This window comes from Ambystoma mexicanum, chromosome 9, assembly GCF_040938575.1.
Source record: "Ambystoma mexicanum isolate Mex_15411 chromosome 9, UKY_AmexF1_1, whole genome shotgun sequence".
Lineage (NCBI taxonomy): Eukaryota > Metazoa > Chordata > Amphibia > Caudata > Ambystomatidae > Ambystoma > Ambystoma mexicanum.
The window spans coordinates 905702305-905730295 of NC_090931.1; the positions used below are offsets into that span (position 1 = coordinate 905702305).

General features: G+C 46.6%; 1 protein-coding gene across 1 annotated transcript in view; it reads left to right on the forward strand.

The window, feature by feature from the left end:
* Positions 1-27991, forward strand: part of MCM3AP (minichromosome maintenance complex component 3 associated protein) — a 1669219-nt gene that overhangs the window by 373575 nt on the left and 1267653 nt on the right. Inside the window, exon 8 of the mRNA XM_069616041.1 lies at positions 20371-20568. Coding sequence (XP_069472142.1) covers positions 20371-20568 — 198 coding nt within the window. The remainder of the gene's footprint in view (positions 1-20370; positions 20569-27991) is intronic.

Here is a 27991-nt window from a genome sequence, read left to right on the forward strand (position 1 = left end):
CGGACTGGTTTTTGTGTCTGTAGCCGCTGGAAGAGAAGGGGACCCAATCTCTAAAGAAGCAATTTCTAAATGGATTGTCAACTGCATCCAACTTTGTTATCCTCTTGCTAAGAGAACGTTGCCCTTTAAGCCTAGAGCACACTCCACTCGAGGCACAACTCTAGCCTTAATAGCAAATGTTCCCCTAGATGCCACTTGTAAGGCTGTCACTTGGAGCTCAGTACAAACCTTCACCCAACATTGCTGTCTGGACACACACTATAGCGGTGATACATAGGTGGCACAAGTGGTGCTGAACAGTGATCAAAGTGTACGAAAAGAAGTCGTGGAACGATGTCCCCTACTGGCCTTCCCCTGCTCCACACAACCCCCATCTCCACACACCCTCCTATGCACAATACAAACCCCCAAACACATGTGCCTGTGTTTAAGGGAACGTTCAGCGCAGGGCACTGCAAGTGCAAGTTTCAACTTCTTCCTACAAAAAGGTTTCTTTTTAAAATAAAAGTATAGGAACAGTAAAGCTTATGTAACAAAAGTAGAGGAGCACCGCTACTGCCCACTTCGAGCACAGGTGCTGAAACATCTATTGGCAGCGTGACCTTCTAACAACCACCTCCTTCTACAAGTACTCTTCACTAATCTATGCAAACGTGTGATTCTAAACAGATTCACAGGCCTTAGAAGGGATACATTACTCATCGTGATCGTATTTATGATGCTTAGAATCATATGCGCTTGCCATTCCTCCCCTCTTGGAGTAGACGGTGCCTGAGAAAAAGCACAGATCTTTCACACCTCATGATCTCTACCCACACTCCACGCTTACAAGGATCATGGGTACAGGGTACGTCACACTAGGGATAGTATTACAGTCACGCCCTGTCGACGTCCCTTTTCAAACGTCGAAAACTTTGTGTGCAATATTCTGCAACTTCCACTAGATGTCGGCCTATGCAATCATGTGAATCTAAGCAGAAACAAACATCAGAACTACGATTACGTTGAGTAATATATATATAATCACATCTATCACATTTGGGCAATCAGTATTATAAAACCTCATTAAGCAAGGAGAGAGTTGTAAGACCAAATCAAAACATGTGCCTTACACCTATGAGGCAAGGCTCTTGTCACTTCATACACCTTGACTGATCAGTCCCCTTGTCTTCCAGTGCATGGTGACTCTGTTCTCCATTACGAAATTCCCGGTTTGGTTTGCACTGCACACATCAACTTACAGTGAAGTGTAGTGGGAAGACTTTATATCCCTTTCTCTTTGTTTTAGTAACTGTATGATTACTTGCATGATGAGTACAGGACCGGCTGATGGCAGAGAATATTTTTCTCCTGTTTATTTAAAAAAATGTTTTTACAATCTTGCTTTTACTTTTGTATTTTACTGCATAATGCTTTTTAGAGTAGCATTGTTCCCTGTCCTTTGGCTATCTTGTCGTTTGGATTTCTTCCTGCCCTCTCAGGACTGGATTTACCATATATGGCAAGCCCTTAGCCGGGCTGAGCAGCAGTATGTGTTTGTGGCCGGATGTGGGAGCTAGGACTCTCTGGTCCCAATCAACATCCTGGCCAAAGTGTGTCCGTTGCTGGGCAGGTGTGGTAGTTGGAGGCTGTCCAGAATGGACAGCCATGCTAATTTTAATTGTGCAGAGCCTTACCATTGGTGAGCTCAGGGGCAACTCCAGATCGAATTTGGGGTAAAAGGAGGACTCCTTCAGATCCTTATTAGAGCCAAGACCCCGTTGTTGCAGCCATCCAGGACTATTATCTTTAACCATCCTGTCGGGAACCATCTCGCCAGATCATAAAACTGCGGACTAGTGTAGGGGAGGCATGGAATCTCAAATATGACACTGACACAATAGGTACAATTTGTAAAACCTTTATTGAAGTTTCTGGGGTTGGAAAAACTTACTTCAAGGGGATTGGGTCCTCTGACGTATTCCATATCTATGACAGGTAATGTCCGCAGCTGTGCTGCGGACATTACCTGTCATAGATATGGAATACGTCAGAGGACCATCCCATCGAAAGAACGTTACCAGGTAAGAGAGTAACTTGTTCTTTGCCCTATAACTAAGATGGGACTAGTCCCGACCAGCAAACTAGAAATAGTCCTAGTGGAGTCTGTCAAATCAAAATGGCCTATGCAAACAAAAACAAATGCCTGCCCTATCTTTTGCCCTATCTCTTGTACAAAAAGTGTATAAAGGAGAAATGTATGTAAAGGAAAAATCAGCATTCAAAAGAATAAATGTGGCTCGATCAGCTCTCTTCCCCATGTTCGCCCACACAGAGTAAGGTGGTCTCTGTAGGCAGGATGACGCACTCTGGCTTGGGTTTTCAACACAATAAACAGTTCCAAAACGTGGATCGAGACCCGCCTGGCCTTCCACGTTAAAGTCTCTTTCCAGACTTCCAAATAATGTTTCAACAAAAAGTTCACGTAGGCCCCCCCCCCCCTCTGTCGGGCTCAGACCTCTTGAGAACAAAGTTCAACAAAACTTCCAAGGGGGCTCCCTTCCCCAAGCTTATTACACTTCGGGTCTCCCTTAGTCGGGCTCGGACCACTTTGGGATGTTGAAGACTTTCGAATGTGCGTGACTCTTTACAGACCTCCGCACGACCACTTCGACTAAAAGTTCAAGGTTCAACTTTCACTCTCCCCTTCTCTAGGAAATAATTTTGCTTACTTCGTTTTTGCAGTTCATTCGCTTTATCGTTACAAACAATGCACCTTTCACAGAGACAGTGGGCTACTTTCTTTCACCTGACCACTGTTACTCGGTATCACTGATTTCACAGCTGTCCTTGCGTCAAAGTTAATTCACAGGTCTGCCTTTCTTCGCTTCTCATCCACACGCATGCGGTCTTCACTTGTGATATAATATTGCTTTTCCAAACTTCCTTTAACACACACCAGTCTCTCAGGTCGCTTGGCAACTCAGCGGCTGTGTGTTTTTTATTGGTTTTACGATTTCCAATTCACGAGTCAAGACTAGCATCACAGGCTTGGCCTAGCCTCCCCAACTTTGCAGTTCGCCCGAGAGGGTCGCTGGCATCCTTGGCTTTTGCCGCCACTTTCTCTCCCCCTCCACCTCTGGCTGTCTCACATGCTGACACAGCACTGTCTCTGCTCTACTCTTCAAATTGTTGATACTCTTGATGCTCTTGCCCCTGTCGTGAGGATCCGTTTGAAGTCCAAAGCCAAGTGCAATTGCTGGTATGATCCGACCTAGCTACACTTAAACGTAAGTGTAGGGCGGCTGAGAGGAAATGGAGGGCTTCTTGTTCATCCTCTGACAAACTGGCCCGTCGCCTGCTACAAAGGCAATACTGACTCTGTCTTCACCAAGAAGAGAGTCCACATTCAAGCTCGTGTCTCTGCGGCATCTAACAACTCGGCCAAACTCTTTTAAATCTGCAAGGAGCTGGCCAACCCTGCTGCAGTTTCTACCCCTCTTCTTGCCTCCCAGGCTCTTTGCAATGCCCTTGCCTCTCACTTTATCTAAAAAAAACCTAGGACATCCTGTCAAGCCTCTCAACCCCCACCCCTTCTCTCCACCTGTGCTTGCTGACCCTCCTTTAGCCACCCCTACCATCCTTCTCGTCCTTTCCTCTTTTCTACCCTGACTAGGTCGCTAGACAAGTCCGATCTATGAAAGCCTCATCAAAACAGGTTCATCCCTGTTCCTCTAAAACCGTCAAGGACCACATTGACACCCTCGCTCCGGCCCTTGCTGATTTCTGCAGCCACTCCTTTGCCTCAGCATCCTTCCCCTCCCCTCTGAAGCACTCCCTTGTCCATCCTCTTCTCAAGAAACCCACAGCTGATCCTTCTTGTCCAGCTAACTATCGCCCAATTTCCATTACTCCCTTTCTGGGCAAACTCCTGGAAAAGTTGGCCATCTCTCAGCTTAACCTTCATTCCAATTCTGTTGGCTGTCTCCATGACCACCAGTCTGACTTCAGAGCTACCAGAAGCACGGAAACTGCTCTCCTGAACATCTGTGAAGATCTGCTCTCCAACCTTGACTCTAACATTCCCTCTGCCCTCATCCTCCTCGATCTCTCTTCTGCCTTCGACGCGGTCAACCATACCGTCCTGCTCAACCGTCTTCGTGTTAACCTGGGTATCCCACAGTAGGGACGTAGAAAGAGAGGTCCCAAAGCGACCAGGCAAGCAACAGGACGTTCGGCCGCCAGGTGAAGTCCACCACCCCCTTCAGGTAAAAGCAAGTTGACTACTAGATGTCACCTTAGTCCCATAGAGTCCCCTACTGTGTGTGTTCAGAGTACTGCCAATATCCCAGTATGTGTTGCAGAAGGGGCGGCAAGCCCCAGGCACTGCACTACAGCAGTCAGTGGTTTCACATATTAGCAGTGCCTGCACTGTGCTCCTCTCACCTCAGTAGGTCCTCAGTGCTGCCTGCACTGCTCTCCCCCGTCTGGAAGCGGAGATCCTCCTCCTCCTCCGCCGCAGAGCAGCGCTCCTGATCCGGGTCAAGGAGAAGCCACAGTAAGCTGTTTGGGCCTTTGGGCACTCGCGCGGTGCAGGCGCTTCCCACATGCAACCTGTGAGGCCAGGACCAGCCGGGGAGGGCCACGCACCTGTGCGCCAAGTCCCAGGCACTGGAATTGCAGTTCTGGCTAGGAAGAAGCTTTCAGGGGGCTGCGGCCCACCCCTGACTCACGGGACCCACTCCAGGCTCTCATTCACCGCCGCTAATGCCCAGGGGGCCCCCTGACATCGGCCCCCGGTCCCGCCTCAAAGCCCCACCATCGGGCCGGTCCTCGCCAGGGGGCACGCTGCTGCTGCTGCTTAATGCTGGTGATTTAGCCTCTCGCACCTCAGATTCATTGGAGGTGGCTCCGACACCATGCACCAGTCAGAGCCGCTAGACAGATGTACCTTCCCTCACATAGCTAGACCTGGCCCAGGGCTGCCATTTTTCTGACAGACCTGCCGCCCACCATTTATAGTAGGCCTTTTGGACAACAAGGTATGGCCACATCAGAGGAACTGTACGAACTGGTCTCTCAACAGAAGAACTTTAATGAACATACACATTATACAATTGTAGTGGGCGATAAACCTCTTCAATTTGAGCCAATTAAGGAGCTGGGAGGGTTATGATCTGACCAAGACTTGTCTTGGTACATTCACTTTCAGGGTTGGGTCCAACTCACACATTCAGGTAGTAACGGTAGTTCTAACATTGATTATATATTAATTTCCTGCAAAGATTGGGCATGGGTGGGGAGTTTTGATGTTTTTTTGGAAAGGCCAGAAAGTGATCATTATCCTTGAAGGTTAAGTATTTTTACAAACAGGTGCGTAGGGGTGGAACGCTCATTGGCATTACATTCACATGCAGCCTTGGTTACAGGGCATGCCTATAAGGCACCTAAGTGGGGCAAAATCAATAACATAGCTAAGTTAACTATATACAAATCAATTCGGGCAAATTTGGACACAATACGTAACGAAGGGAGCCCAGCTGCGAAGGTTGTTCAGGAATTTGAATGTTTGAGTCGGAATTTGATCCATCCCCTCTCATCCAAAATAAGCACAATAAAGAAAAAGGTAATACCAAAAAAAAGCTGGTATGACAGGGAGTGTAGAGCAGCCAAACAGACAATAGAAGCTTGTGTTGAAGAGGGGTCCAAGGTAAATAAAACTAACCTCGGAGCAGCTAGGGCAGAAAATATAAAAAGCTCTTAGAATTTTAAAAGAAAGATTATGCGGAAGAACACTGGGGAACTCTCTCAAAAGCACTTGAGGATTTTCGACTCCCTGAATTAAACTGGGACCAGACCCTACATTGTTGTGTCCCAAGGGTATGCAGTGATAAAATCGCGGCAAAAATGTCGCCTATACAAAAAAAATCGCAGCAAAAATGCTGTGGTTTGACCCGGTAAAGGTGAACCCCGTTATACCATTTAAGGGGAGCCGGGGTTGCGGGGGTGTCCCCCGCATCCTTTACATGGATAGCGGCAGCAAAACCACAGCATTTTTGACGCAATATTTTGTAACCACAGCATTTGTTGCCGCGATTTTAACACATGGAATCGTCCCAAGTGAGTCTTGGCGAAGTCACTTTGCCGAGTTCTAGTCTAGCTTTGAGGAAGCTATTGTAGGTATGGGAGTCATGAAGGAAATGCAAGGACTGGGTAGCAAAAATGTAATGTTCACCACAAAGGAGGGGGGGGGGTGACCTTGTAGTTGCAAAAGGGTGGTAAGGCGGCAGGGCCTGATCTTGTTCCAATTGGTTTATATATGGAAGAAGAGGATATTTGGGTGCCTGTTTTGTGTAGAAATTTTAATGCTGTACTTCATTTGGGAAAATGACAAATTCGTGGTGAAAAGCTATAATAGTCCTGATATATGAAAAGGGCTGTAGGGACCTTCCAGCTAATTATCGGCCAATCTTGTTGCTGGATAGTGCTGGTACAATCTTTGGCAAGGTGATTTTGGACCGCTTACAGGAAAGGGCAGATTTTAATGACCTAGTCAGTGACATCCAAGCTGGGTTTAGAAAGAATAGGGGTACTATTGATCATTGCTTCATGCTCTCAATGTTGATCCAGAAGTATACCATTCTTAAGAAAATGAAGTTGTACGCAGTTTTTTTGGACCTTAGAACTGCGTTTGACGCTCTGTCACAGAACACTCTCTGGCAAATATCAGTGTGCAGTAATGCTCCTTCATAGTTCATGTGGATGATCAAGCTGGTGTACTCAGAAAACCAGGGTGTAGTTATATATGGAACGGGAGGAGAATGTACCTCTGCTTTTGACATCAACACTGGTGTGAGATGGGTGCGTATTGGCACCCCTGTATTAGGGGAGATTTCCTAAAGTCCTACTGACACAAAGACTTTAGTAAGCTATCTCGGTGGTTTGTAGGTCTCCAACTCTTAGTATCAGTCTGTACTAACTCAGGACCTTGGTAGAGTGGCAGAGCAGTCAGGCTTATCTTAAGAGGAAGATGTGAGCTGTAGGTAAGTATACTAAACCCAGTTAGACCTGCACATCAAAGAATCACTTACACTTACAATTTATATAAAATTATATATTATATTTACTCCAGAATCACTTTGAATACCTTATACGTTTACACTAGAACACTTCGGAATACGTTTACAATACACTTCAAAGGAGACTTTCACTTTTTTTCCAACCAAAACTTTATTGCTCAATTCTTTATACACATGCGATTAGCTGTGATTCTTCATACATTTCCAACCATAACAAATTTACATCAACATGTAATGTCATAACATTAATTTCTTCCCTAACGCCAGTCCTATGGGAGGTACTTTATGTCCATTTAACTGCCTGCGGCTCAGTCCTCTTCTTCCTCTGATTCCTAGTGCCTTTATTCTTTGTGGGGCGTATAGGTGTCTAGCATCTTTAGTAGCGTATGTTATGAAGGGTGACCAAACTTTACTGAATTTCCTCTGCGTTCCTCAGAGTATTGCAGTCATCTTTTCCACATCAACTGTGTCCCATATTGCATAGTACCATTGTATAATGGATGGCGGCTCCTTCTGTTTCCATATCCTGACTATGCATCCCTCGTTCGGTTTGCCCTTAACTTCCCCATGCCCGGTCCTAGTTGCCCTTGCCTGTCTGGGTCTAATACCTAGAAGAATCTCTGTTCCCTCAGATTCCACTTCTATTCCCAGTATCTCATTTACGTTAGATTTCCCCTCCTGCCAGAAGTGCTTTAACCGTTGGCATCCCCACCAAATATGTTCCATTGTTCCCTTTTCCCCCAAACCCCCCTCCAACATTTTTCTGAAATTGTAGGGAAAATGTTGTGGAGCCTCTCTGGGGTGTAGTGCCATTGATGTAGAAGCTTATATTGCAGTTTCCTATGTTGCACTGATGTGTATGAAGCATGCCAATTGTTTAGCGCCCTGTCCAACTCCTTATCGGTGAATTTTCCCTCTTAACGCCTCCCATTTGTGCCTCAGTGTCCCTTCCCCTTCTCTCTCCTCACTTTGCAAGATTCTATATATTGCCGATATAAATCCACTATTGGTCTCTGCAGATGCCATTAGCTTCTCCCACTCCGTATAATCCCTTGTGGCTCCTTCCATCATTGTGGGGGTTCCCGCTCACTCTCACCTGCTGGTATCCAAACCTGTCCCCTTCTTTGAGGCCCAGTTCCCTTCTACTGTCCGCAAATGACCTGAACTGCATCCCCTCATAAAGATCGCTGATCCTCCTTATTCCTCCCTCCACCCACTATCTGAATCTACTATATTCCTTGCCTGGTGGGAAGGGGGGATCCCAAAAATGGGAGTGTGGGGGGCTGGCCAGGGAGATAGTCTAAACCTCTTGTTCAGCTGTTCCCAGATGCTGATAGTATTTCTTGTAATTCGATTCTCCAATTACACCGCTGGCCTGTCTTCCTTTCTCATCCCCGATATCTTCCAGAGGTGTTCCCCTGCTATCGCTTGCTCCATTCCCACCCAATGTTTGATTCCTCGTCCTTCCCCACTCTGCCAGTGCCCTCAGCTGTACCGCTTGATATTATTTCATTATATTGGGGCAGGCCACTCCCCCCTGCACCTTGCTCCTAAAGAGTTTTCCTCCCTATCCTCTGTTTTTTCCCTGCCCATATAAAACCCATAATGCTTTCCTGGATTTCCTTCATCAGCCTCCCCGGGACTGCTAATGGAAGTGCCTCGGAGAGATATAATAGCCGAGGGAGTATGTTCATTTTGACGGCGGCTACCCTTCCAAACCACGAGACATACATCCCCCTCCATCGGTATCAGGTAATCAGGTATAGGGTAATAATATCGCCACATAAATGGTCGCCGTAAATAATATCGCCGGGAAAATGTCGTGGCAATATTATTTGGGTGACCATATATATGGTGACAGGGGCAAAAAAACATTTTTTCCACACAATAATGTCACAAAAAACGACAATTTTTCAGCGATATTTTTGCATGCCAATATTTTTGCATAGCGATATTTTTGTGGCAACATTATTACATGGAACCCCTCCATCTTGCTAGGTCTGCCTTGATTTGTTTCAGCAGCGGCAAATAGTTTGCCCCCACTATCTGTTTAATGGAGGATGTTCGGTTTACCCCCAGATATCTGACTGTTCCTGTTGCCCACCTGAATGGGTTGCTATTTTCCAGCTGCTCCCTTTCCCTCTTCCCTAGGGATAGATTTCAGATTTCTGATTTCCCAAAGTTCTCTTTGAACCCTGACACTGCAGAGAAGGCCTTTATTTCCTCCATTATTGCTGGAAGTGATCTCTCCGGCTCAGTGATCATCATGATCACGTTGTCTGCAATAGGCCTATCTTGTGGTTTCTTTGCCCACCTAACCCCTTGGATCTCCCTGTTCTCCCGTATCCAGTGCGCAAACGGTTCCATCACCAGAGCGAAAAGGAGTGGGGAGAGTGCGTATTCCTGCTTTGTTCCCCTCCTTAATGGGAATGATTCAGTCCATCCCCCTTTTAATTTAGCTCGGGGGTGACGATAAATAGCCTATATCATTTTTAGAAAGTTCGGTCCTAAACCGATCTTCCGAAGTGTTTGTTCCATAAAGGCCCAGTTGACGCGGTCAAATGCCTTCTCAGCATCTAGCATCATCAGGCATGTGGGCTTAGATCCCCCTTCCTGCCTTGTTAATGACATTTAGTACCCTTCTAATGTTGTCAAACGTGTTCCTACCTTGTACAAACCCCGTTTGATCCTGCCTCACTAGTTCCGTTACGATCCCCTCGAGTCTCGCCGCCAATATTCTCGTATATAATTTAGCATCCTCATTGATGAGTGCTATTTGGTGGTATGAGGATCACATGTGTGGGTTCTTCCCTGGTTTCTGTATGAGGCTGATATGGGCCATGTTCATAGATTTTGTGATCTCCCCCTGTACTCAGAAATGATAAAAAAAAAAAATATTATTTAAATCAGCTTATTACAAACTTTAAAAAAAATAGCATATCTTTTTCTCCTTTTCCTACTTTAATTTTCCAATTTCATAAAGCGTAATTCCAGCTCATCTAAGAAAAAGGTTATTGCAAAGGTCAGTTTTCCATCCTCTCCATCATGGATCTTATTCCACCACTCTTCCTCATTATATGTGGAGAACTTTGAGAGCTCAACGCCCAAGAATTTTTTTCCCCATTTCTTCCAGTTCCTGGCATGAGATTATCAAGTGTCTTATTGTCTGTTTCCCTTTTGCAAAAACGGCAATTAGTTTCAATTGCCTCTCCTTTTCTCTTTCTCATATTTTTAATCTCAAACGTGTGAAATATGTTCAACCTTAATTTTAAAAAGATTTTTCTTCTCCTCGGACAGGGAAACCTTTTTAAGTACTTGGGTAACACGTTTAATGCCTTGCTTTCCCATGCATAATCTTTCATACATATATGGGTTGCCCTCTGGTCGACCGTGTTTATCCAGTCGGTCTCCCATATTTTGTTCTTCACTGCGTTGGGATTTTGTTCTAGCATCTCCTTTGTCGATTCCAGTTGTGCTAAGATATTTTCACAGTTCTTCTTCCAGATCTCGAAGACATCTTTTGGATTATTCGTTTTGTTTGGACTCAGTATTTCATATTGCGGAGCACATTCTTTTTCCACGATATTTCTGTAGATCGATAAAGTATTCCATTGTACTCTCGCATTAATTGATAGTAGGCCCAGCTCGTATTTGATACAGGCATTCGGTGTACAACGAGGCACTTGCAGAATCCTCCTCCAGAACATATTTTCGCACTGGGACCATAAAACGGGAGTACATCCAAACATTTCCTCAGCCCCATGAATTAAAGCAGGGATTTTTTCACCATCGGTTCATCCGTTATACTAGCACTTATTTGTACCCCTAGGTAAGGCACCTGGGACGGGCACTGAATGGTGTCGTTTTCAATGGTCCATCTTGGTCGACCTTTCTTTGATTGTCTCTCACTTTTTAAATCCGATAGTGAACAATTTCCGTTTTTTTAAACATGTATTTCCAGGCCATTCAGCTTTATGTACTTCGCAAGCGCTATCAACTTCTGCTGGAGCCCTATCTGTGTCAAGTCTAGCAAAACAAACATATATTAACCAGCTTATATGATTTCCGTTTATTTTAGGCAGGAATGCTGAGATTTCTTCTACAGCTTCCCCCACATCCGCAATCAGTAGTTTAAACAAGGTGGATCCTAGCGGACACCCCTGTTTTACTCCTTGATGTGTCAATCTGTTTTGTTAGGATTCCACTTTGATCGAGTCGGATTCTGATGTTTGTATTTGATTGAAGATCTGTAATTGCTTGTAACCGACTCAAAGGGCAGTTTAACTTGGCCATCTTTTCCCATAGTAGGTCACGATTTACCCCATCAAATGCATGTGCTAAGTCCACAAACGCTGCATAGACTTTTCTTCCAGTCCTTATAAATTCCATCTTTAACAAAATTAGGAGGTTCAGTCCACAACCGATTTCCCCCCCCCCCCCTTACAAAGCCTGTCTGTCTTCGATCAAAGCACCTGCTTGATTAATCCATGAATTTAGTTGATGTAGCAGTTGTGTGGCAAATAGTTTTCCTATTACATCAAGCAGTGCAATAGGCCTATAGTTCTTGGGGTCTGATCTCTCCCCTTTTTTATAGATGGGAACTATAATAGCAGACTTCCAAGTCTTCGGAATTTTCCCTTCTTTTGTTACTTTTTTGAATAGTATTTCGCAAAGTTCCACCCATTCTTCTGGATGTTCTTTCAGCATTTTGTTTGTTATGCCATCGGGCCCTGGTGCTCGCAACAAACTGATGTTATTTATTGTTGCCAGGATATCCACTTTAGATATTTCTAAATCTCAGGTCGAAGGGGGAGCCGTAACCTCCTTTTCCGGTTTCACTTGACTTTCAAAGAGCCTAGAATAATGTAGTATCCATTGTTGTTCAGAGACCATGTTTGTTATTAGCGCCCCTTGTGGCGCGCTTATGTTATTGATTATGGTCCAAAAGTCCCTCAAATTTTTATTTGTCAGTGTTGCCATTATTCTTTCTGCATCTTGTTGTTGCATTATGGATCTGTGGTTTCTGATCCAATTCTTGTAATGCAATTTTACTTTTATCTTCTTTTCCTGTACTTAATTTGAGACCATTCTCCCAAGCGCTCTTATTTTTTGCCTCATTTCTCTCTATTTCCTTACTATTTCTGGGTCAAAAGCGTGAAATTTGTGGCAGTGCTTGCTGCCAGTATTACGGCGTTTTGAGTATTTCTGGAGAAGAGTGTCATATTCCAAGAAGACTTGGTTTTGATCTTGTCCTTTCAGCGTGTTAATGATGTCTTCGATGTTTTTGTTATTCAATCTAACTCTGTTTTGACCTGGGGTTATTTCTATGTCGGGAGTCCACATTATGGCCTTTTCATGTTGTTTTGTCACCCAACCTATCTTGACGAGATTATGATCACTTTTAATTGCTAATGTCTCACTTACATAGAAATAATCCAATATGGAGTTTTGATTAAATACCCCTGTCAGGGTCTTGGCGAGGGAGTCTCTAAACGCTACGTAAAACGCAGCCGTTAACCCATCTTCCCGCTGGCTTTTGTTCGCTTTTAATCTAGATATTGCCTTTTGCACATCCTCACATGTTATGGGTTCTTCAAGTTGATCTCTTTGCTCAGCGGTTACCCTTGATCCCTCCCATCCTGCCAAGTATGCCTCTTGCCTTAGCTGTCCGCTAGCTCTTCCCCATATATGTCTGCATAGAAATCTCTCACAACCTTTCGTTTAGCTCTCTCCGCCCCTACATGATTGCCCTCCTTATCTTCCAACGTATCTATGAATGCTTTCTGTTCTCTGGCCCTAATTCGCCTTGCTAGGGCTGTCCCTACCTTATTGCCCTGTTCACAGAACTTCTGTTTGCTCCTCAGTAGGGTGCTCTCCACCAACCTTTTGATTACTTGCCTCAGTTGGCCTTTCACATGCGCTAGTTTCCTAGCCACTCTATTTGTTCCCTTCTCCTTAAGTGTATTTTCGAGTTCCTTATCTCTTCCTCCAGTCCCTTCTCTATCTCCCTTCGCTCCTCGCGGCTCCTCTTTTCCGCTTTTATAAAGTATTCCTTGATATGCTTCTTGAATGCATCCCATCCCCAAGTCAAGGAACAAGAGCGCAAGGACGACAGAAAGGCTGTCCTAGCACAGCGTCTTACCCGTAAGGAGCAGAGAGCCAGAATGGTTGGATTGCGGCGCGTTGAATGTGAATGTGAAAGTGAAAGTTATCAGACGGAGCGGCGCCATCTTGGAAAACGAATAGACCGGTGACTACGTTCCTGGGCGAAACGTGACAGAATCAATGGCGGCTCATTCACCTCTTCCACAGGTGCCAGGGTGAGTGCTGTGACAGTATGCCCCTTCTTATACCCACTGGTACCAGGCTTTCCTGGGTGCATCCAGTGGAACCGTTGTAGCAGATGAGGAGCCTTAATGTAGGAGCGTGGTTCCCAAGTGTTTTCTGATGTAGGATAACCTTTCCGTTTAATCAAGTACTGGAGTTTCTGCCTGTGGTAGCATGAATCGCATATATAGGATATCTCATACTCCTCAGGTTCAGATGAGCTGGGTTTATGTAGCTCCTTTTTCCTCCGAGTATGGATCAGATTCCCAGAGACAAAGAAGGGAGGAATGAAATACAGGAGGTAGGCGACTCAATGAGTTGGGCAGTCATAGTCTGAATGTCACAGGATTAACCTTGGCAATGATCTCATAAAGCCCAATATACCGGTGGGACAGTTTGGACGCAAGAACCCACCTTGGAAGAAACTGTGTGTACAACCATACTTTAGACCCCACATCCCATCTGGGTACCTCTCTCCGATGTTTATCAGACTGCACTTTGTGTTTCTTCTTACTGTCTTCTAAGCTCAAATGTTGTAAATCTCCCCCCGTCTCACCTGTGATCGGGATCTCCCTTGTTCGGCCGCAGGACTCTTCCTGTGGATGGTTCGGGTCTTGAATAGGCTCGCCCGAGCCTCGTCAGGTTGCAGGATGCGTTCAGAGTTCCGGGAAGTTCGTGGTTCCAAGGTATCCAGGATTTAGCGATGAACGAATAAGTAGGGGGGGAAATCCAGGAACAGGATAAAAGGCAAGGAAGGAAGTAAGAGGATCAAAGGGGCCAATGTAAAAGGTAAGCACACGTCGGGTCACTACCGAAGATAGCGTTGAGACGCACGGACCCGCAGGGGCGTGACCAATTTATAGTACGTGCCACGACGTGAAAAGCTAGTGCGTAGCACGGAGCTTGGTACGGCCATGTTGGGAGGAACAAGGAGTACAAGCCCTTCGTGGCAATGACCATGAGGTCCAGAAGGGGCAATTTCGCCGGGTCATGACATCAGACTGGCCGCCTTGTGGGCATCTGAGATGTCCGTCAACAAGAGTCGTTGGAGGGTATTTTGGAAGGAGGGTACACCGAGATTGGCAGAGTACATGGGTGTAGACCATAGGTACAATAGAAGGGACTTAACTTGGTCGAAGTATGCAGGCAGTTGTTATAGGAGAACTCCGCTGTGAGCAAAAGGTCCACCCCTTCGTCTTGCCGAGCATTGATGAAACATCTGAGATATTGTTTGATCGTAGCATGGAGTCTTTCAGTCTGGCCATTTGTTTGTGTATGGTATCCTGATGATAGATGTCTCCTTATGCCAAGTATCCTGCATAATGTTCCCCAAAAAGTGGAAATATACTGGGAGCCACAGTCCAAAACTATGTATTAGGGGAGACCTTGCATGCGAAATATGTCACAATGAAAAATCTTAGCATTCTCTGGAGTGGTCAGCAATCCTGGGAGTGGAGAGAAGTGGGCCATCTTGGTGAAGGAATCAACGATAGCCATGATCGCAGGACATCCATGAGAGGGAGGCAAGTCCACCACAAAACCTTTAGAAAGATGGCTCCAAGGTTGTGTGGGAACTGGTCCTTGTTCTAAATAACCAATGTGTTTCCCAGTGCAGTATCGGCTTTGAGCACAAACTAGACAGGTGCGGGTTTAGTTCTTGACATCCGCCCGGATGGTAGGCCACCAGATGTTCTGTTGGATAAGATCCAAAGTGGCAGCAAATCCCTGATGGCCTGCAGTCTTATCTTCATGACACCAAGAAAGAACCTGTGTCTGCAAAGACTCATCCGGTATAACCAAGCAGTTCTGATAGAACAGTATACCTTCCTTCCTCTCCGCACTTATCCTCCCTTGTTTATTCCAGTCCTGAGGCAAGGTGGATGCGGCTTCTTTGACCTCTGCAAAAAAGAAGTTACCAAGAAGACCAATCTATTCCTACGAAAGAAATGTTTGTGAAGGTGACTCCTGGGGGCATCGACCTCTTGACAATGCGACAGGGCATCAGCCACAACATTCTGACTGCCTGGTATGTAGGCAACAAAAACATCAAATTGGGTGAAGTAATGAGCCCATCAGGCTTGTCTGTGGTTGAGGCATTGTATCTGCTGAAGAATCCGCAGGTTGTGGTGTTTCGTACGTATCTCAAAGGTTTCAGATGCTCCTTGGAGACAATGACGCTATTCCTCACAGGCGTGTTCATGGCCAAGAGCTCCTTCGCAATTACAGAATAAATGTTTTTGCTCTGGGACAGAGTTCTAGATATATATGCCATAGGTGTTCGTGACCTTCCCTTCTTGTTTGAGTATGGCCCCTATGGCTGCAGCGGAAGCATCACATTCATTTATGTAAAGAAGATCTTGTTTGGGTTGTAACAAAATAGGGGCAGAAACAAATAAGGATTTAAAGTGCTGAAAGTCTGTCTCCTGAGCCTCACCCCAGCAAAAAGGACTGCCCTACTTACGGAGCGTTGTAATGAGAAGAACAATCTCTGAGAAGCCTGGAATGAACGTGCATTAAAAATGTGACAATCCGAGGAATCGTTGGATGTCCTTGATGGAAGCAGGACTGGACCATTCCAGTATGGCAGATACCTTGTGGGGGTCTATTTCGATTCCCTTATCAAATAGGATACTTTAGAGGCTTCGAATTTGCACTTTTCTGGTTTGACTAGGAGTTGATTGTCTCGCAGTCTGTGTAACACCTGTTGGATCCGATGTTCTTGCCTGGAATGGGAGAAGACCAAGATATAATCGAGATATATAATGACTGAATGGAAGACCATGTCTGAGAAAAGCTGATCCATGAATCGTTGAAAAATGGCAGGAGCATTGACCAGGCCAAAAGGCATGACCTGGTACTCATAATGCCCAAAAGGGGGCAGGAAGGAAGTTTTCCATTCATCTCCCGCCTTAATACGCAGAAGATGGTAAGCTCCACGCAGATCCAGTTTAGAAAAGATGACGGCACCTTGGACAGCCTCCAGGGTATCCTGGATGAGAGGCATGGGATACCGGTCCCGAACAGTCACCCTGTTAAGACCCCGATAGTCGATAAATGGTCTTAATTCATGGGTGTCTCTCTTTGGAATGAAGAATAGTGAAGCACCTGCCGGAGAATGGGATGGTCGGATAAGTCGGTTTTGACGGTTGGCATCCAAATATTCTCTAAGCCTTCTTCTCAGGAAGGGATAAAGGGTACATGCACCCAAAAGGAACAAGGGGGTCTGAGGAGAGTTGGATGGCACAGTCCTAAGGTCGATTCGGGGGAATGTCCTTCAGGATCTTGTCCCGGAACACATCTGAAAATTCCTTAAGGTCAGTTGGGATGCAATTTATGCCAATGGGTGAGGTGTTTGAGGTGAGTTGAGCCAATACGGGTTCTTTTCAGGATTCGTGCAGACAGTGTTTGACACAATATTCAGAGTTGAACTGAAGAAGATTCTTTGCCCAGTCTATGGAGGGGTTATGTCTTCTTAACCATGGACTCCCTGAAATGATCGGTAAATGTTCTGCACGGATTATATCGAACTGTAGAGACTCTTGATGTTGAAATACAGACTCCTAGTACTTTGGTGTGTGTAATAAGTCCTGAACTGAGGGGTCTTCATCCACCCCTTCCACCGCCTGATCTTCCTTTCTCGCAAGCTTAGGGATCTTCTCCTTGTCTGCCCAAAGTTGCTCTTGGCACCGCAATCGATAAGAGCCAAGGTATCGATCTGGCATTGTTGGACCGTGACGAATATTCTGGCAACCGTTAATCTTTTGTCCTCTTGAGGAAGACCAACTGAAATTGACTAGAAACTTGACCTCGATGGTTCGTCCCCTCTAGAACCACGGTCTGTCGTTTCGCGACTAACAGGGTGGTACTTCAGGGCAATCTCGTAAAAGATGGACACTAGACCCGCAATACATGCAAATGCCTTTCTCCCTTCTTTGTTTCCTTTCCTCCGAAGTCCAAGGTTCTCTTGCTGCACCGATCTGCATGGGTTCTTCTCTGGGCGTGCTGGCAGTCTAAGGAGCCTGAACCATAGAGCCTGAAGGCGTCGAGAAAAAACCTTGGCTTTTCTTTCTGTCAGACCTTCCGACGGTAGTCTGTCTGAAGAACCAGGCAAAACAATTCACCCAACGTGTCTGGACGATGGGCATGGGCCAGCTCATCTTTAATATCATCATGCAGACAACTTCGGAAGATGGTATACTGACCCATCTCAGGCCACCCTGCCTCGGCTGTAGTTCGCTTGAACGTGGTGATGTAGGACAAAAGATCTGAGGTTCCTTGTCGTATGTCCAGTAGCTTTTCACAGGCTGAGTAAACCACTTCAGGTCTTTCGAAAGTGTGCTTCAATAAGGCCAAAAAGGCTCCATAATCTTGCAGAATGCGTTTCGCTGCGGTAACTAAAGGAGTGGGCCATGCCGGGGTATTCCATTGGAGATCATGAATCCAATGCGAAAATGGTCTGAAGCAAAAGTTCCGGAGTGAAAGGTGAAAAGAACCACACAAGCCTCGATGAACTCCTTTTGCTTCTTAGGGGATCCATCATACTTTCCAGAAGCCAACCCCATAATTTGGAGATCTGATGGGTGGTGTTCCCTAGCTGTGACCAGCTGCCTTAGTACAGTGTTCTCGGTCATCAAGCACTAAACCTCCAGAGTGAGGCCCTGTACTGCAGCGACCAACTCTGTACTTGTTCTGCAGTAGCCATGCTGGGTGGGCATTGCAAACTGCGTAACAGGATCCCTCCCTTGAGCCTCACCGGATTCTTCCTCAGAGTGTGGAGATGATGGGGACCCTTCCTGGATCCTTTTCTTCAGAAGAAGTTTGCAACTTCTTCTTTGAAGTCTTCCTTTCTTGGAAGAGATAGTCTGTCACGAGACGAAGCCACTATGTCCGACTGGTAACAGGCAGACTAGGGGCCACTCTCTCGGAACAGCCATGCACTGGGGACAAGCCAATGAAGACAAAAACCCTTGGAGTGTTGTAGTGTGGTTTCCTTGGTCTGTGGTGTCGAAGAGCTTGATGAAATGTCGTGAAGAAAACTGGAGGCAGCAGCAGGAAGTCGGGTGACTCCATAGACCCAGTAATTTATCCGTGATGAGGGAACAGACACAGAGATGGCGAAGCCTCGAAGAGGAAAAGGGCGAGCACAAAAGAGAATGGGAGATCCAAGGAGGAAAGCACTGGAGTCCGGGGAAGGAGACAGTCAGAGGAAACACCCCAAGCTGAAATGGGGAGAGGCACAGGGAGACGGAGGGAAAAGTCAAGGAGGCCAGAAGGGGGTCCTAGCACAGCGTCTTACCCGTAAGGAGCAGCGAGCCCAAAGGGTTACAATGCGGTGCGTTGAATGTTAAAGTGAATGCTATCAGACGGAGCGGTGGCCATCTTTGAAAAGGACTAGAATAGTGACTACGTTCCCAGAGGAAATGTGACCGGAATCAATAGCGGCTCGTCCACCTTTTCCACAGTCGCCAGAGGGAGAGCGCTGTGACAATTACTTACCTTGTCCTTACTTCACTTTGCTAACATGCAGCCTCTGTTACTGATTTAACTGTTCAAAAGTAAAGTGCTGATGCTCTGCAGCCAGTGCACCCCAAAAGTGAATGTATATAATAGTAGTGTATACTTAGTGTAATAAGTACCTGTGGTTTTTAATTGCTAAGAGTTGTCCAAGGCCCAAATAAATATAATTGTATTTTTTTATACATTTTGCCTAACTCGTATTCTAAAGAGTGCTCTGTGTGTGTTTAACCTAACCCTCCACCATGCTCACACCCTCCTAATTTTAAACCTTATTCATAGTCACACTATCTTGATGGGCTAGACAGTGGTGTCATTAGCCGGTTCACCATTATAGGGTGGCCTCTCAGAATCTATCGACATGCCTCACTCTGAAAATCCATCTCAACAGTCCCCATCAGCATTCTAAATGATCGTCAATGACTTCACATATGCTGTTTGATAGTATCATGCTGCTCGATAGTATCATAGGACACATATTATACGGTATGGTTATGATACACTTGTAAGGGTAAAAGTCATTCGCAACCGGGGAAGGGTGCTCAGCCAATCAGGTGGATGGAACGGTGGGCGGGAACACACTCTTTACCATTTGATGTTTCCAGTCGCGCTTCCCCGGCTGGCGCCATCTTAATTGTGGGGAGGCAACAGAGGGCATCTAACCTTTGCATCCCTACAACTCCCCAAAACAAAACCTACCCTCCCTCTCCACTTGCCTGCTGGACGCAAGCTTTGTGCTCTGGTCCCGGTCCTACTTCCCCCCGTGGCTGCCACCACAGAAATAGATGATGGACTAACCCTTTTACTATGGTGGAGGCCATCTTGTTTTTATTTTTTTTTACGAGATATTGGGCTTGCGCAACACGCAAGCAGCCCATCTCTCATCAGAAAATAAATCGAATTAAACCATTTGCAACCCGGATGAAGCTCGATGTGCGAATGGCTATCATCACCCCCTTGTCGGGGGGTGGATATGGCCAGTAACGTCCCTACAGCCTTCGCCGAGGCCCTCACCTTGCTCGGGCATGCTTAGGCTCGGGCTGGCTGGCTGTTACCAGTCCCAAATGACCCTCTCCTGACCCCCCACTTCACACACTCGGCGTGGGGGTTATTGACATAGTGAAACCATTTGTGAGAAAGTGAAAAACACAGGGGATTTGCGCCAGAGGAACAAGTTAAGAATTTCATCTAACGTGCATACGCTAACTGTTCAGGGTACCAAGCTGAATGAGACGTTGCCATATAATTCCTCTGGGGAGGGGGGGGGGTCGCTCCAAATCTGAAAACTTTTCAATAGAGCGTACTGTGAAATCGTATCTTACTGGGCCTCGGTGTTGGCTTTTCAGCATTAATTCCTCCTGCTGTTCTGGAGTATGGCATAAGCTCCCTGAAAAGTTCCTGGTGTGGTTATGGCTTGGTCTTAAAGTAACTGCTCAACTTACATCATATTACATTCTGTTTCCTCCCTCAGGTAGACCACGCTGCTGTAGTAAAAGAGTACAGTAGGTCTTCAGCAGACCAGGAAGAGCCGCTGCCGCATGAATTGCGTCCCACCCCAGTACTCTGCATGACCATGGACTATATCATCGGTCGCATCATGGACCAGGGAGAGGGCAACTACCGAGAGTGGTACGATTTTGTATGGAATAGGACCCGGGCCATAAGAAAGGTATGTGCTTTTCTCACTGTAACCAGATGCCACTCTTTCTTTTGGTCGAGTGATAATATTGTAGGAAATAATAAAGAATGAATTTACAAAGATACAAAAATATTGCAAGAAATAATGGAGCAGGTAAAAAATACCTAACAGCAGAAAAAATAATGATAGGGGTGGGATTTAGGTGTAAAATAATAAATAACAGATTTAGATTAAAATTGGGATAAAGGGGAGGGAGACTAGGGGAGTTTAGGAGTAGGAGAGGTAAGGGGTGTCAGCCCCCCACCCCCTGAAATTTGGTATTTTTACAATGTGCACTATAAAAGGCATTTCGATATTTTATTTTTCAATATGTTTGCACTCTGTAATTGTTTGTCTGTTATTTCTGCAATTAAATCACAGTTCACTTTTCTTTTCCATTCTGTTTAGGCTGTTTAAGGTAGGCATGGTATCAACAGTTAGATATGCAAGACAATGGACACAAGAGAAAAGTTTCAAAACCTTTATTTGTAACGTTAAAGTGGGTTGGGAACTTCCTATCTGGCCCTATCTCTAAAATGGGAGTAGTCTCGACCATTAACAAAAAAAGTCTTAAGGTTCCATCCTATACAAACAATAAAATGTCTGTATCAAAACCTGCACTTGTCCTCACCTTATTCCTCAAAATGTGTACAGGATTATGTTAAACACAAAAAGTGTGTCAAAATAATGTCAAGATGGCAATGGGGTTCTCTCTCAGTTCTTCTCCCCAAGTTCCAGTCCGCTGGGATCTTCAAAATATTTCTTTTACTTTAAATGGTTCACAAAAAGGGATACTTATGTTTTCCTTATTAGGCTTCAAACATTCTTGGCTAGCCACAATTTACACAGTTCACTTAGGCCTCTCTAGCCTGTCGTTGCATTTTCCAGTTCTGTTTTAACAATTCTTCATAGTGTCTTAATCTTCCCTCACTTGATTCTTGATTTCCTTAACTGCACACCCTTGAAACGGGGTACCCTTCCCCAACCTTCTCACTTCCCGATTCACTTTTCTTTACTGTCGGAGGCTCTCGAAACTGCATGATTTTACTTAATTCCATGCATTACCACTCCCACATTACTGCATTCTGGTACTTGTATTTCTTAAATCTTGCTTCTGTTTCTTCATATCTTTTAACACTCGAAGTTCAATTCCTTGTTACGTTACATTCATTTCTGTTTCAAACAAGCCTTCTTGGGGATTCTATTCACTTTTCCTCCACTTAGTGATTTGCCTGCTTTGGCTTTTACTTTCGTTAGCTTTTCAATATCTCCCTTCAATTCCCTTCACTTCAGTGACTTAGGTTTTATTCCTCAGAGACTTCTGATATCGTGTTCACTCACACGGGGTCACTCTGTTACTTTGTTGCATTTGCTTTCTCTCACTTTCAATGCATCTTTCAAATGTGGGTCTCCCTCGGTCGTGCTCGGACCCCTTCTTTACTTCCACCTGTGGGTCTCCCTTGTTCGGGCTTGGACCCTTTCTTGCTTTACTTGCGGACTCCCCTCACGCGCTCCGCTTCCCGCCTGCCCCGCCCGAGTCTCTCTCATTCTCTCTTTGATCAGACTCACTGGTCAGCGTTGCGAGGTCAGTGGTTACGTCCTTGGGCTTGGGGGTGAGGTCAGGGTCTCACCACCTACCCCTTATACCCACCTTGGGGTGGGCACTGGCCCCAAGCGAAAGAGCAATTGTCCGGAACCTCGCCAGCAGGGTCCTGGCTGTCTGATTCGAACACATAGAGGCACCGCTCCTGTGACACGCTGCAGCCCTTTCTTCTCAGCGGGCCAGCGTGTCCGCACACCGTCCTCTGGATTCTCCTGACAGCTCCCAGTATCTCTGCTTCTCCGCTCCAGGCAACCTTCCCAGCTCGCGTCTGGTGTTTAGGATTTGAAGAGGGATCCTCTGCCGATCTCAGCCTTGCCACCTCCCTCCTACTCTCCCAACTGTATTTGACTTCTCTCCCTCCTCAGCCTCCGTTTATACACCTGTGGGATGTTAGTGGGCTGCAGGTGTGTGGTCAGGGTTGTGTCTGCCTTACCTTGCCTGACTCCATTAGTGGGACAGCGTGAGGGTAGTTGGTGGTAATCTTTCTTATGTTTCGTAAGATGTTTCATACAGGTAATCTCTGTTACTCTGTCTCCTTCATCCCAGTATTATGTGAAAATGGGGAGGGGAGATGTTGTGTGTTTGAAAATACCCCAAGAAAGTAGACGGGGGTTTGTGATTGTGGGTAACTGGTAGAATGGGGATACCATGTCTCACCTAGGGTATTCCCATTAAAATGACCCCAGGCTCCCCTACCCAGGTGATCCTCCCTCATGCATCCACCGCCAGGGTTGTGATCCAAAAGCAACGACCCTCCCCATGCCACCCGAATAGAGGGTTCTCAGGGTCTAAAAGTGAGAATACACCTAGGTTTCTCACAGCTTCTAGGTATAACCTTTGTCCTATTTTAAGCACTGAAGCACACAGTGCGTGTCTGAGCAGGTGGGCACATTCTTTCTGTGTGAGTAGGTCAGCAAACTCTGTGCCAGGTTCTTAAAGGATGACAGTCGGGGGGTGGGAGGGGGGGCCTGAGCGGATGTGGATGTTTTTTAATTTACATTTCTTTACTTGTTTAAAAGAAATGCACTGTTCAGTGCACTGTTTACAATGGTGGGCTGTAGGCAAGTGCAAATAATGCACTGACCAGCCCCGTTTGCATACATTGTGGCTGAAAAGTTCTGCTTTCACTGATGTATAACTGGTTCACCCACATGGTTGCTGGATGCACTTTTTACCATGACAGCCCTTATAGGCCACTTATTTGTGAAATGCAGTTTTTAGGGAGGTTTTTCCACAGTACACTGGTGAAGAATATCAAGACACCTATTGTACGTCTGTGCAGATGGTGACCACAAAAACATAGTCCAAGCTCTCTATATGGTAATTATCATACCAGTCTTGGCTTCCTTCAGTGGAGATGAGATGGCTGGTAGCTAGGTAAAGTTAGTCACATAGAGATCACACAACAAAAGACGCTCCATAGATTTGGCAGTATGAGTATTGCATATCCATTAACAACAGTTCAATTATAACTTTTGAGTGAGATGGTATATCATCAAAGCAGTATATAGGGTCTCAGAAGAGAGACAGTTTTCACTCCTACACATGGTGGCACAAGTAGCAAAGATAATAGGAACACTTTTGTGCACTTTGTAATGCATAAAGGAATGGGGACGTAGAGGGATTTCTAGACATACAGATGAGTAATAACTCAATAAGAGAGCCGTAAAATAGACACTGTCTCCTGGAGCAAGTCATTACCAAATGCTCAACAGTAGTATAAACGCATTCAGAATTATCCGAAGGGGTGATTACCGGTAATAGGCTAACAGTCCCCACAATACAATACTGGATCATGACCCAGTTCGTTCTGTGCGACAGACATGATATCAAGAGATGAGACAGACAACAGAATCTGAATTCACCAATATGACTTTTATTAATCATCAGGATGGATGCAATGCCTAACTTGCCCTAAAGCTATGGACAAAATATGAATGTGGGAACACAGCCTAAGGATGGCGGCTATCGGAAGCGGGCCACGAGGCAGTAGCTTGATGGCTGGGTGTCTGACCATGTGACGAGTTCTTTACGTCCACAGGTCCTTTCTCCAGCATTGGATCTTTCATGGATTCACATGCTTAGAATATTCCCCATCGTCAGACTGGGACCCTCGGTACACATATATAGCCTTTTCCTATAGGAAAAACTTCCGACACTTTTGTGTCCTATCTACGTCCTTTTAGGACCCGCCTACACATGCTCCGTAGGCCGTCCCAGTATAAGAGGCCCGCCCCCGCGGTTCCCCTTCAGATTTCAACCGTCTCCAAAGTAGTGGGATCTCCTCGCGTCGTCTTACTATTTTGTACAAGGTTGTGTACCTGGAGTTGGAGTTCGAGGAAATTTTCCTCCATGTCAGGAAAAGCGCTGTTCCGTCCATGCGCGACGTGCGGCTTGAAAAAAGTTTACGAGGGGGACGGACATATGGATTGTGTATACTGCCTCCACCCTCATCATTCGGCTGATAACTGCGACATATGCAAAGGGTTTTCTCAAAAAACCCTCAAAGACCGAAGTCGACGGCTGGTGGCATGGCTGAATGATGGAGCGGGGGCATACCCCCCTTCGGAGGTAGGTTCCACACAATCGGCGAAAACATCACACCGCGCTGCCTCGTCGGAACCACCGGCAAAGAAATCTTGACCCACGGAAAAAGAGTCATCTCGGAGTCACTCAGCTAGAGAGTCCTCGTCGAAAAGATCATCATCTTCATCAAAAAAGCATGGCAAGGAAAGGCCGAAATCCTCCTCGAGCGATCACCATAGATCGACTTCGATTTGAGAGTCGAGTAAAGGCAGGCCAAGTGTGGAAAAGGCGGGACCGCCTAAACCACCTGCTAAGTCACCGTTGTCGACGGCGGTCCAGTCATCGGCCTCCACCCTGCCACTGACGCAGGTGGTATCCACCGTCCCACCGACAACAGCTGCGACGGTGGCCTCGTCAACGGGGGTTCTACAGGAAGCCTGGAGGCCTGAAGTTTTTGATCCGATCCCCCTGGATTCTTTACTGCAAGAACAGGCTGTGTCGCTGTCCTCGGGGGAGGACGAGAGCGAGAGAATAGCTGGCCCGTCAGACCTAGGGCTACGAGTGGTTGACAAGTCGTCGACGAGGGGATCCGGTATACCGGTATCTGCCCCTCTTCTCAATCCTCAATCTGTTTTGTCGTTGGAAGTTCTGTCCACGCTTCAGTCTTTGCTACAGTCGTTGGACCAGAGACTACCTCAGGCAAACCTGCCACAGTCACACGTCGACGAGCCGGGCCCGTCCCGTCCACCGACGCACCTACGCACGCCAATCTCAGCACTGGCACCCCAAGAGGAAGGTGAGCTGCCAGATTCGGAGTCTGACAGGGGTGCCATGTTGGATATCTCATCATCCCCCTCCAGGGATCCAACCTGGGAGTCAGAGGTGGAGTTAGAAACCCCAAGAAGCCCAGCTCACCCGTCCCCTCCGGACGACATTGCATCATTCCATTCTATGATGGAGAAGGCGTGTAAAGAATTTGGTTTGTCCCAGGAAGAACAGAAAAAGGACTGTTTTTTGTTCGACCACATGGGTAAGAGAAGGAGGTCTGTGTTCTCAATACCAATACTAGACCACGTGTGGAAGGAGGGGTTGCAGACAATGCGTCACCCCTTTTCGGAGCCGGCAGTGAAAGGACGCCTCGAGAAAAAGTTTAAGGCTCCAGAGTCTACCCCCAAGTGTTTATCCTCCCAACCAACGCCAGACTCGGTGGTGTCGGCGGCAGCGGCGAGGAAGGCGAAGGCCCAGCACAAGTGCATGACTCCGCCTGAAAACGAAGCAAGACGCCAGGATGCCTTTGGCAAAAAAGTGCTATCCGTGGGAGCAACCACAGTAAAGGCAGCAAACTCTCTGGCTATTGTAGCCAGATACGACAGAGAGATGTGGCACAGGCTAGCGTTGTTGCTTGATCATCTTCCGGAAGAGCATAGGAAGGCAGCGATGTTACTTGTCCGAGAGGGTGAGGAAGCCTCCAATCACGCAATAAACATCGCGGTGGACCTCGCTGAGTCAGGCTTCAAGCAAGTCAATAATGGGGTCGTATTACGACGACAGTCATGGCTTAAGTGTACCTACTTCAGACCAGAGGTACAATACAAAGTATTAGATATGCCTTTTGAGGGAGACCTTCTATTCGGAGCGAAGGTAGACGAGGCCCTAAAGGGAATGAAAGAGGACTCGGACACGGCACGTTCATTGGGTGCCCTCCAGAGTGGCCGAAGCTACAAGTCTTTTCGTCCCTTTAGAGGGGCTTCAGGTAATTCCAGATTCTCTGCGTCTGGAGACAGATCCTTTGGCAGGTCGGCTTACCCCTCCCAGGGTTACAGGCGTGCTTCCCAAACGGCAAACCGACGCCGGAACTTCCAGACGTCCAGGAAGAGACCATCCTATCCGTCGTCGTCGAGAGACAAGCAAAATAAAGATCAGCAGTGACAGACAACACACCGTTCTGGGGGGGAAGAGTGTCAGCATATGTCGACGAATGGGAACGAATAACGACGGATCAATGGGTGCTGGACACTATAAGGAACGGGCACTCTCTACAATTCAAGCACAGCCCTCCGCACATTCCACCTGCGTTCACCGCTCATTCCCATTTGAGGATACTGCAACAAGAGGTAACACTCATGTTAGCAAAGGGCGTGATAGAATTAGTTCCAACATCACAGAGAGGTCAAGGAGTCTACTCAAGATACTTCTTCGTAAAAAAGCCGAACGGCAAATGGCGTCCCATTTTAGACTTACGCGATCTCAACAAGTCTTTAAAGAGCCTAAAATTCAAAATGCTCACGCTGCAGGAAGTGATCCGCGCCGTTCAAGAAGGGGATTTTCTAGCGTCCCTGGATTTACAGGACGCGTACTTCCATATTCTAATGTGTCGGAAACACAGGAAATTCCTGAGATTTGTAATAGGGCGGACTCACTACCAGTTCACGGTTCTTCCCTTTGGGCTCAAGACCTCCCCCAGAAAGTTCACAAAATGCCTGGCCCCAGTAGCGGCTTGTCTAAGGAAGCAAGGCCACCACGTATACCCATACCTCGACGACTGGCTGGTAAGGGGATCCTCCCCAGCATCGACCAACACAAGTTTGCAAGCCACCATGCAGCTTCTACAACAGCTGGGATTCGCCATAAAGTTCGAAAAATCCTCTCTGCAGCCATCGAGAACGTTGGTGTTCCTGGGGCCACAGTTCGAGACCCAGTTAGGGCTATTGAAGCCTTCTCTCGACAGAACCTCAAAACTCAATCAGCTGGCGAGCCGACTACGACAAACCACCAGGCTCTCAGTGAGGAAATACGTTTCGGTCCTAGGGGCCATGGCATCCTGCATCCATCTGGTGGAAAACTGTCGCCTATTCATGAGGCCAGTCCAGGAATTCCTCGCGGACCGATGGATGCAGGGCCAAGGATCGTGGTCAGACAAGATAACCATAGACGACGACAAGCTGCTTCGGACCCTTCAGTGGTGGCAGAGTTTCCACAATCTGAACAACGGTGTACCCCTACAGGAACCAGAGTTTCAGCGAACCATAGTCACGGATGTCACGGATGCGTCCCTAACCGGATGGGGAGCTCACATGGGTCTCCAACAGAGTCACTCCTACACATAAACGTGTTAGAGCTCAGAGCAGTACGATGGGCCTTGAAGGCATTCCTACCACACATCAAGAGATCGCGAGTACGAGTACTGACCGACAATACGACAGCCATGTTTCATTTGAGAAAACAAGGAGGGACGCGATCAAGAACTCTTTCCATAGAAGCCCAGAAAACATGGCATTGGGCATT